This window comes from Psittacula echo (assembly GCF_963264785.1).
Source record: "Psittacula echo genome assembly, chromosome: Z".
Lineage (NCBI taxonomy): Eukaryota > Metazoa > Chordata > Aves > Psittaciformes > Psittacidae > Psittacula > Psittacula echo.
In genome coordinates, this window is record NC_137742.1 from 36542386 (window position 1) to 36554543 (window position 12158).

The 12158-nt window shown below is 34.2% G+C and overlaps 1 protein-coding gene across 1 annotated transcript in view; it reads left to right on the top strand.

The window, feature by feature from the left end:
• Window positions 1-12158, top strand: part of CNTLN (centlein) — a gene marked incomplete at its 5' end in the record, with an annotated part of 196332 nt that overhangs the window by 162115 nt on the left and 22059 nt on the right. Inside the window, 5 exon segments of the mRNA XM_080637807.1 lie at window positions 376-540; window positions 3806-3903; window positions 6151-6277; window positions 7828-7965; window positions 8329-8514. Coding sequence (XP_080493933.1) covers window positions 376-540; window positions 3806-3903; window positions 6151-6277; window positions 7828-7965; window positions 8329-8514 — 714 coding nt within the window.

Here is a 12158-nt window from a genome sequence, read left to right on the forward strand (position 1 = left end):
TGGTATTTCTTCATGCTCTGTGTAGAAAATAATTGCTGAATCCCAGGGAGGCTCTAGGTTAAACAGGTTTTAACAGTAACTACTGTTACAATTTTATATGAGAATTTTAGCCTGTCATGGCAAAAATACCGATGTGTACAGTCAAAATTAAATAAGCTTGCCTTAAAAAAAAAAAAAAAAAAAGGCTTGTTTTTAATGGTAGTTGATTTCTCTTTCCTGGCAGATTTGATCTTCATGTGGACTAGAAAATTCAGCCAATGGCTGGGCAGTGTAACTTCTTTTATGTCTACTGTTTCATTCCTTTCAAATTCCGAACCAGAGAATCATCTTATTTTTAGGATATGATTGTGGTTGTTTCTTCTGTTTGTAAAACAGGTGTTGACCTCCAACCTGGCCAAGTGGCAACAGGAGAAGGAAGCTTTACAAGAAAAATTGAAGTTGAGAGAACATCTGTCTCTAACTGCTAGAAAGAGTGAAGCCACACCAGCTCCTTCAAAGAACATCGATTTAGAGATGAAACAGCTGCAGTGCAAACTAAAGGTGACAGAACAGATTATCTAGTGTTGAAGATAATTCATATGAACAGTATTTCATAAGTGGGTCAAGCAGGTGTACACATATGCACGTAGGCTATCATTTATATATCTTAGCCAATGATTAGCAGCTTAGGTGTTAGATAACCTTTGGTGTTAAGTATAAATGTAGTCATAAGGAGGAGAGTTGAAAGTTACAATTAAAAAATTTGTGCAGATCAAATAAGCCAGACAGGGAGGCTTGCTTGGTTTTCGCACAATGTTTAAATGCATCTTGTTGAAAAATGGTGTGGAATTACTTCAGTGAGAAGTGTGTTGAGTCCTTGCTTCCTTAAGGAGGAAGTAAGCAACAGCAGTCTCTGACAAGAGAGCAAAAATTTGAGTTGATGGGGGAGCTCATATAATGTAACAGTGTTGTGTTACCTATATTTCACTACTGTTCTTGTCTTCAAGCGACATTCTTTTTGTATTTGTATTTTTGCAGATTAGCTGGTAGGAAAATACTAACTTGTTGATGATGCCATTTTTCAGTTTCAAGTAATTCTGTTATATGTGGTTGATGTAGATGCTGGACTGTGGTGTTGTGAGAGCATTCTCAGCGGGTGACCTGCCTCAAACATATTAATTCTTCCTTTCTTCTCACTGGAGGAAATACACGTGCAACTGAATGTTTTAAACTTAGGTTTTTTTCTATAATTTTCTTTTTAATATTTGAGGAAAGAGAAAAGGTCAAGATTCTACACTTTCTTGCTTCTAGAAGAAATGGCACACTTTCAAGTTGACTGCCAAAAGGCCAACTAGTAGAAAAGGCCATATTACATGAGTGGTATAGATAACCTGAGTACTGGATTAGCTGTACTAGCACATGAGATGGGTGTAGTGCTCAGATCTCTTAGCTGTTGATGGTAATCATGGTATTACAGATCTTGGCTATAACACACCGAGTGCATAACATCAATATGCAGGGATTAGTAAACGTAGGTCACGTTGATAAAGAGATGAGGGCAGTGGGGGGTAGCCCTGTAAAGGCACATAATTCAATCTGCTTTAATTATGAGAAAGATCTTGAAACCATACATGCTGACTTCTTGAGTGTTGATTTTTAGATTTGGGGTTGACTAATCTGCTTCTGTTGCTGGTGAGTGGTAATTTCTGTTAATTAGGGTTATTCCTTTTAGATGAGCGTGCTCATTATCCAGAAACCTAGCAGTCAATTGCTCTATGGAAGTAAGAAAACTAAATAATGAAATGTTTATGTGTGTGTGAAACACTCTTAAGAGTATCATGTCTGCTACATGTGAACTGCAAAATACATGGCTGAAAAATCACAGGGTTTCTGTTTCTGCAGCAAATATTTAGCAAAGATACATAGATCTGATGTCAAAAATACTAACATGACTTCTAATTACTTCTTAGAAGATGTATTATATTTTTATTTAAAAATAAACCATGTATGCAAGACTATCTTTAGAATAGGCATAGTCTGTGACCCCCAAATACAAGTTAGTAAAATCACTAGTTGCTGAATTGCATCAGAGGTTTGACTGTAAAGGCCTGAAAAGCTAATTAAATCAAGTTATTGAAATTCTTAGCCTTGTTTTGACCTAATAATTTTTCAGAAATTTAAGTCCTGCAAGTATTTTTAGCAGAAGAAATTGGCAGAAGTTGTCAACTACTGTTGCAGCTATCTAGCATACTTAAAAGGGAGATACAAAGTTATTTTCCTGAATGGCTGAATGTGAAAGCAGCAAAAGCTTTCCTCATAGCTCAAAATTTCAAAGTGCGTGGTTTTGTTAGTTAATCTTTTTTATTCAGAGCTATCTTTGCAGTATTTGTTTATGTTGTATGTAATGACTCCTCGTATCGTTGCCAGTAGGAAGTGTAGTAAGTGTGAGTGGTGAGTCTGGAAGCAAAATGCCGTAAGCATATGTCTTCACCTCTGAGCATGTGCAAAGGCCCACCTAAACATTCAAATTCATATCTGGTGTGTAAACCGTCTAACTGGGTGCTGTGCTTCACGCTAACGAAGCTCAAGATCAGCAGCCAGGTCTCAGGAAACTCAAGAATATTCTGCTAGCATGCATTACTTTAACAATTTTCTGGTTATACCTCACATAATAATAATAGTAAATAGACTAGACAAGTTATTAAGAACAATATTTTACATCTAACTATGCACATAAGAATATACACTCCCCTTGAGGTGCACAGAGCTACGTACAATACGAGCTATGTACAATGCTTCCATTAATGTTAATAGGCATTACAAGTCTGCACTGAGCAAAGAAATTCTCCTGAAGTATCTTTGTTTACAGCATGTCTGATTTGTTCGCTTATTGTTTATGCATAATGAGTAAAAAGCTTTAGTGGCTGAACCTGCATGCATATATGCACACATATCTGTGTGTGTACAGTTACACATATGTATCTTTTGGCAACACCTTTGGGAGTTCTGAAATCTCTATATGTGATGTTTTTGAGCTGCCATTTTCAGCAACGGCTTTCAATGCATATGCTCAGTTCAGATTGCTAAAATGGCCACTTAGTTAAATTTAGTATTTTAATTTCTATGGAGTGATTCAGTTGTTCTGTATTTAAATCTTATGTAGATTATCTGTGTGTTTGCATGGAGGAATTGAGGATTTTTTTCACTTCCTACTATATACAATGAAGAAAGACCAACAACTGTGTAATTCTCCTTCACTGGAATCACATATGTCTGAAAGTTAGGATCATTACTTTTAGTTACTAATTTGTGTTAGTACGGCCAAGTTTGTGCTGTTGAGCTTCAAGGCACACAAAAATCTTGTGGATTTTCTTGTATTACTAAATGCACATCATAAAAAGGGATTATTGGAAATAACTGCTCTACAGGTGTAGGCCCCTTGTGCTGTAGAACTATACCATTCAAGGATGTAGTTCAAATGAAGATCCAGTTTTATTTCTCTTGTTTTCTGTTACCTTTTCTGCTGACTGGAAAATGTGGTGCTGGTAAGTGAACTGGGCTTGCAAGTGTACTGGGGAGCATCTATTAATCATACATTATTAGAACAATGGGAGAGTACTGATATTAATCATATTTTCTGAGGAATGTATTTTTACTTAAGTGTTGCTAGAAAGTAAGAATGCTGCTTTTGTACCAATTAATTTCTAAGAACATTCATAAAATATGTGGAAGTTTACACAGCCCATTTTTTCAAACTATTTTACTGTTGACCACTATAATATTCAGACTGCTTTATTTATTTCTATTTTAATACTTTTCAATGTAGAATTCGAATAATGAAATCAGTAAGCAATCAACCACCGTTAAGTCACTAAAAAACGAAGTCCAGGAAAAAGAAGAACGCGTTCAGGAGCTACAAGCAAAGTAGGTTCACTCTTCTATCCATTGTGTTTGGTGCCCCCCAGTGGCAGCTATATAATTGTTAGAACATTAACCATTCCTAAATAGAATTTTAAGAGAATGTTTTATTCTTCTTTTTATTGCAGTCTTGCAGAATATTATGAGGATTTTTTTTTAAATTGGATCAGTATATGCTAAAAATGCATTTTGTGTAACCTGATAACTAACTGTAACTAGCCACAGTACTATCTGTATTGCAATAAGAATACCTTCAATCAAACTCAGACTCTAGACCATTTTATCCTTGATGTAAGTCTAAATGAATTCCTCAACACTGTTAAACACAGTCTTTCAAATACATTAATTCTTTGCCTAGGGGCTAAGAGGCATGTCAAGGTTCAGATGCTTAAACAAGATTAAACATCCAGTCTTGAATTCATAAAAAGTTCAAAAGGCCAGTTGTATTTGTTTCTATTTGAATTGATTAAGGTTTACTACTTATTTAGATATTCACATGTACTGTTGTGAATTACGCAACTGAGACTTTTAGTCTCCTAGTTTACCTGATATCATGCTAATCTTTAATTTTAATTACAATTTTATTACTATTTAAATATAAACTGTTACTATATAAACATAATCTATCTGTGAATTTCTTGTCTGGGCCAGAGTGCAACTCCTTTAATCATTCTTTTTTTTTTTTTATTATTTGTAGAAAGAATGCAGTTTACTTATCTGAAATTACTTCATATCAAAAACAGAGAACTATTGAAATTGTTAAATTGTCTTCACTTTGTATTTTCTGTTTTGAAGTGAAACGGAATTTCTCTACCAAAAGACTTAAATTTAAAATAGAGTTACTGGTTATCATGCTTCCTTTATAAAATACTGTTTTTTCATAAACTGTAAGATGTAATCACTAAAATAACATTAATAGAATAAATGTGAAATAGGAGAAATTTTAAGATGCACTCTTTTTCTCTTTTTTTTTAATATGTTGTCAACATAGTATCAAGAATGTTTTATTTCTGAACATATTATCATGCATTTTGCTTTCATTAAAAAAAATATAAAGTCCAGAAGTCTGAACACATTGAAGTATTGCTCATGTTTCTGTTTAAAATATTAAACTGTATTATAATGATGGAAGCTTAGTATAACAGATAATTTTGTAATTGAACAGAGATTATTTTGTAGTACATGAGAGTTTCATTTTTTGAGAAGTTTCTGAGAAAAGCTGATGTTATTTCTAGGTTTTGCAGGTTTTAAGAATTATAGAGATGTAGATTTTTCAGTTGAAAGGAGATCGCCTCTTTCACTTTTTTTTCATTAAATAATTATGAAACATCAGAGACACTTAATGAATTAAATTATTAAATTTTGTGTGTTCAACAGGCTTTTTGCCTTTTTTGATAATACCCTAAGAAGAATGATTATGATTTCAAATCAGACAAGTTAGAGCATATACCACAGCAAAAAGCAAATCACAAATTAATTGGATATTTAGAAATAGGTGTGTTTAATAAGAGACTTGAAATTGGTTTTAATGGTAGAGAATAGGTGTCGTGGTTTAAGCCTAGGCCGTAAATCAGAACCACGCAGTCTACTTCCCCCCACACACACCTTTCTTCCCTCTGCTTCTGGAGGGACGGGGAGGAGAATCAAAAGAATGCAACTCCCATGGGTTGAGATAAGAACAGTTTAATAACTAAGGTATAACACAAATCACTACTGCTACCACTAATAGTAATAATGATAAAGGAAATAACAAGGAAGAGAATACAACCGCTCACCAACCGGTACCTTGCCCCCACCCCGCTGTGATCCAGCCCTTCCGGGAACTCTCAGTTCTACATCCTGGGCATGACGTGCTGTGGTATGGAATACCTCTTTGGCTAGTTTGGGTCAGGTGTCCTGTCCCTGCTTCCTCCTGGCTTCTCCTCCTCCCTGGCAGAGCATGAGACTCACAAAGTCCTTGGTCAGGGTAAACGTTCTGACCAGCAACTGAAAACATCAGCTTTATCAGTATTATTCCCAGGCCAAAAGTCAAAACACAGCACTGCACCAGTAGAAAAAAATGACTGCTACTGCTAAACCAGGACAATAGGGTAAATTGCAAGAAATGCACCAGCCTTTATTAAAAAAAAGATGTTTTAAAGCTGTAGGAATGATAATTTTTGTACTGCATTTATACTTTTTAGTTGTTTGAAATAGTTGCATATTAACAATGTTTTCTAACAGTGACATGCAGTGTAACTTTGTCCCTTGTAGGATTTCTCGATTGGAGAGGGACCTTAATATGAAAAGACATTTGATAGAAGACTTAAGGTCTCGCCTAAAAGCAAATCAAGAAAATGAGAAAACTTCTAATGAAACATTACAAAGTCTTGAGAGAAAGGTACTCTTTCTTGCCATTGATAGTTTTAGGAAAAATAAAAACTGGTGGATTTGCAGAAGTTATTTAAACATGCTATACTAAATCAATATATTGCTATAAGCAAACAACATACAGTTATGGGTGAAATTCCCTGTGCTGTAATTTGTATAAAATCAGTATATGGTGATAGTTTAGATGGATTCAGCATAATTTAATGTATGTTCTTAAGAGGTGTAATTAAATATTAAAGTATTCAGAACAGTGAGTTGCGAGGATATGCTGTAAGGAGTGAGATTTAGTTTTATGCACTGTTAAGTTTGTGAAATATAGTAGACCTGAAACAAATGGGATTTTACATGACATGTGCTAATGAAGTCCATGCACCTCTCCTGCCTATAGTAGCTAAATGCTTTAATATGTTAATCTATTTTCTACTCCAATGTTGTGAATGAGTCAGAGTTCTTAGCTTAATGTAATTGTCTGTTCTATAGCAAATTATTTTCTCCTGCAAAATTCTAGGAGGATTTCAGCGAACCTAGGAGAACTTGTATATATTTTGGCATATTTCTATGTTATCCAACCAACTTGGCCTTTAAAGCAAAAAGAGTATGACATTTCTTTGTCTGAGAGGTTATGCAGCTTATGACCCAAAAATAGAGAGAAACAATTTACTAGTTTGCTCTTGGTTTCCTAGAATGTGGGTGCTTGCTGAATATCACAAGCACTATCTTTGCATTTTCAGTTCTAGAGAGAGCTACTGTCTTACCCTCCATGGCAAAGACCCAATGTTAGTAGAAATCTGTAGCCAGAGAGAGAGCTTAAGTAAGCAAGGGAGCTAAAGTAAGAAACAAGATAAATACCTGGGTTTGGTTTCAGACAAAAGATCTAGACTGGAATTATGTACTTTGATGTATTTTAATGCTGTTCTTTCAGGATTTTAAGTGCTGCATTTCTCAGATTCCAGAGAATCAAATTCTATACATTAATTTGATTATTCCACATGGAAAATCAACTTGATAAATTTTTACATTATCTTCAGCAGAAGATCAAAGAAATTCCCTGTTACTCAATATTGTCAGGAAAAAAAATGTGATTAATACTGTCAGAAGAGGTGAATGATTTTCTAGGAGCATTGGTCTCTTTCATTTTACCAAAAATCAGTGTTTTCATTATATGGCAAAATGGTAATAATTATCTAAAAGACTTTACAGACTATTAACTTTCAAACAGGTACCATTTACTCAGCTGAGTTTTGACTAATGTTTTTACCTCTGATAGAAAAAATGAGTGGAAGTTGTGGTTTGCTCGGTTTTGCATGCACTGTGACAGTACAATTTTTATAAACGAACCACTCTGCACATGAAGAGTTTTTCTTTACACTTAATACGAGTAAAAACTTTATGTAACAGGATTGTATGCAATCTTTGTTATAGACTAATTTCAGAAAAAGGTCTTTAAATCAAATTATTTATATAATACGTGCAGTATAGGTAAGCTTAGGTTTTATTTGATTTTCATTTTTGAGTTTTGTATCTTAATAGAAAATTGCTCTTGTCCATTCATTATTTCAGGCAAAGGCACTGGCTGAAGACTGTTTGAACAAAAAAACATCCATTGACTCACTGAAACAAAAACTTAATGTAGCTACAAAAGAGAAGTCTCAGTATGAGCAGATGTATCGCAAGGCTAAAGATGAGCTGAAGAAAAAGGTATATTAGAGTTATGATAGCTCTACTTCAGAACTTCTTCATACCTCACTTTCAAATGCAAAGTTGCAAGGTCACCAGCTTAGATTATTTAAATACAAAAAGGGAAAAAAGAGCAGAATAATAGTAATATGTTTTTCTGATTTGTCAGGTCACTGAAATTTAGAGACGAAACATGGGTGTAATGACTGAAAATGAAATAATTTTTTCTGTTGAAATTACATTTTATGTGTTGCAAATAGAATGTTCTGTGATGTTAGCCACTGTGTGGGAGGCTGGTTTGTTCGTTCATTTTTTTGTGGTCTACTGTACGTGGATCACAGTTTTTATTAGTATCACTGCCATTTCTCTGCAAATGTATTTCAGGATCACAAGCTTACCAATCTAGAGAGCAAAATGACTGAGACTGAACGTGCCATGACTGAACTTGAGACTACTGCATCTCAACAACTACATGGCTTGGCTAAACAAAGCAGACAGGCTTTGGAAACTGTACAGAAGCAGCTGCTGCTCACCAATGACAAAGTAGAACAGTTCATGACATTTGTGAAGGTTTGGTATTTGATTCTCTTTTAAGTGTTCACCTAAATAAAAGTATTCTTGAGTGAAAGCAAAATGTAAAAGATTAAATGAGGGTAATCTTTGGTGCATTCCCTGTTCTGGAACAATTTTCGAAAGTCATGCAACTGAGTTCTGAACTGATCTAAACAGGGAGAAGAGTCAATGGCTCTAGGTATCTTTCCCCTAGACTTCTGAAGACTTCCATAATTTTTATTGGTCATCATGGTGTATATGGCTGACAGTGCACTTGTTCCCAAGAAAAGAATGCTTAGTTATGTAGCAAATTACTCTGCCAAAAAAAATCTCCTGACATATTCAAGAAAATAATTCATATCTGTTGATTATTGTGAATTACCTCATTTTCCACATTCATGTGCTTTTTATTGCAGAAATATTAAATAAGGAAGCTTCTATATTGCAAAATTGAAAGTAGTTTTAAGAGCAGTATGTAGAATATTATTTCCTTATTTTGGTTAAATACTTAATAATCTGCTACAGTGCACCACACAAGAATACTGTGTCTGTGGTTTATACAGATTGCTTCATTGTACTACTTCAGTATGTAGTTCTATAAAATGACTAGTCTGTTTTATATCTTAATTTTGAAATATTACTTATTTTTCTGAAATATCCATTAGTAACTAAGAATTGCAATGCCTATTCAGTATATATCTATCTTGAATTTAGTATATATATATGTACTACAGACCTATTTTCAGACAAGGGTCTATCTTACTAACCCATTAACAGATCCACTTCTCTACTGTTCTTGGATTTCTGTTGAGGTGAGCTGCTTTCAGATATGCTTGAGCAACTCAGATGACATCTGAAGTAAATAGTAGTGGTATTTTAATGCACTGTAAAAAGAAAGCATATGTAGTTATCTCTTCATTAGTAACTTTCCAGCATAGATTGAAATATAGTAACTTAAGTACTTGTGCATTTTACCTTCATTCTGACATCATCAGATAACAAGTCACTCTACATGGCAGTTTTCAGACCTGGCCTTGGCCTGAAATGCAAAACTCACATAAACTTAATTGAAAAAAAAGACTGAACAATGCTGAATGCTCTTTAAATCCTGAATTTAAAGAATTTATAAACTAAAATATCTAAGGTGAAAATGATGATCGACTTTCATGAAAAAAAGTGCCTGTTATTTAAAAAAATTATTATTTTGGCTTTTAAGTTTATGATTAAAATAAAGGCTATCTTCTGCTTGCCTTGTTTTGTAACCCTTGGGAAAATGGTGCAAAACCAAACATTGTGCTCTGTGATTCAGAAGTATCTTGCCTATTATTGAACAAACTGTTATTTTTTCATGGGGAAAAATGTGCTTTTTTCTCAAACAGAGTGTTTTGTCTGAGAGGAAAAAAATGAGTGCTCTTTTCACAGCTGCATGCTTATTTTTGGCTAAGTATGGGAAAGCCTGAATTAATCCAATTTTTTTTTTTTTTTTATGAAATACTGCTATGTTATTGACAGAGAGATGCAACTCAGTCTCCATTCAGACTGCTGTTAATTTTGGAATGACTTTATTGCATAAACTACAGTAGCAATTATAGGCAAAAGAGATAGACAAGTGTCTTACTATTGACACTTTACATACTTCCAAAATGAAAAAGTTTGTCAAAAACTAGAAAACGAGAAAGTAAAAGATCTTCTATTCTCAAAAGCAGTTTAATGAGGAAAATTGCCTATTAGCAACTATTATGATAGTTCATTCATCATTGAATAAGATGGCTGCCTGTCTGTTCGTTACCGTATTGATCTACTGTATGTGAAAAGAATGTTAATAGGTAGTTTCTCTATAAATAATAACATTTGGCTAATAAGGCTAAATATGTAGTTTCTCACCTGGATATAAGAATATGCATGCATATATGAAGTAGCATTTTTGCTGACTACTGTTCCTCTGCAGAATGATCTTTTGAAAATAAGATCTGTAAGTTTCTCAGTAGACTGCTTCGTTTAGCTAGGTAGTAAATATTTATGGAAAAAAATAGAGTTCTCTCAAATCAGATTTTATTCACAGTATAACGCTGTAAAAAACATAGCTGAAAATCCTCTGTGTTTCTGTGGAATTTTATAATATATTGAGTAAATCCTATTAAAATACCTCTTACGTATCTGTTGCTATAACCTACATAGGAAGGTCGAGGTGGCACGGTAAGTGGTAGTACTCCTTCCTGCACCAACTTTTCCTTTGAAGTCTGCTCTATCTCATTCTTCTCTCTCCTTCCAGGTAGATGTTAATTTTCCCTGATCTTGGTCTTCACTCAAGTTTCAATAACTCAACTAAATAAGTTTTTCTGTGTAGAGATCAAGTTTAAGCTGTCTGTTGCTTAACGTGTTTAATATATTTGTATGACGCTCTTGTCTTTGCCTGCTATTCTGACCACCTCACAAGCCTTACTTGTTTTTCTGAGTGCAGGTGTAACCTTCTCCTCATTAATCAGTTACTTTTCTAGATGTTCCATGTCTCTCGTGACATTATATAGTTCTTTTTTTAACACACAACAATTAAATCGTTTCCATGTTGCTAATTAATAGCTACAGCTAATTATAGGACAACCGAGAAACTTCAAAGAAGAGACTGTGGCTGTTTCTGTTTATAGCAGACACTGTTACTTGCCTTTAGAGTTATTGATAACTCAGAACTGCAGGATCTTGATTCCATTTGGATCAATATACAATGTTGCAAAACCTGGGGGAGAAACCTCTGATACAGAACACTGGATCAAATTAGAGGATATGATGATTTACTGCTTAAGCACATATTTGAAATGTACAATAAAGCATTGCATTGCTATGGGGAGCTCAGTTTGGGACAATTACACAGCTAACTAAAACTGTTTCTAAGAATGGTGGAAGAAGTAATTACAGTCAAAAGTTGCTGTATCCAGTATAAGTCATTATTGGACTTGAATAGTGATATAGGTATCAGGTGTTATGTCTTAAATTACATTCAGTGCGAACCAACAGGGCACTTAAAATAGGTTGATTCCGAGCAGCTCATTTCTCCAGAGATGTTAAGAGGAAGATATAGGCTAGTAGAAATAAGAATAGAAAATAAGAACAGGAATTGTGCACTGTAACAGTTCAAAGTAAACAAAAAAAACACAGTTCCATAATTAGAGGGTAGCTCCTTCTAAATACCTATTTCAGTTTGGTAAGAAAGTGAACACAATATTTAGAAATAAAAAAGCAATATAAAGAAAGTGGAAATTTGATTATAGGTAATAATGTGAAAATATGAGCAGCAATAGTGTATAGTGGATGGGGAAGAGGCTAAAGAAATCAAGAGGAAATCTGTGGATAGCAGGGCCAAGAACAATAGAAAAGGGGCAGGATTAAAAAATGTGCTAGCAATAAGATAGCTACTGCAGGGTGGATACAACCCCTTATTAGATAAAACAAATCTGTTACTACGTTAAGATAGAGGTCTTGTATTATTTCTGGTTTGTATCTGGAAGGACATAGGCTCATGTTATATGAAGATGATGAAACATCCCCTAATTAGCTACTATTAGTCTAACAGTAGCTACTGGACAATTTTAAGCAATTTTTAGAAAGAAGTAGCATTTTTACATTGAGAACTTTTATAGCTTACAACTCTATAGGCCAGGTTAAGG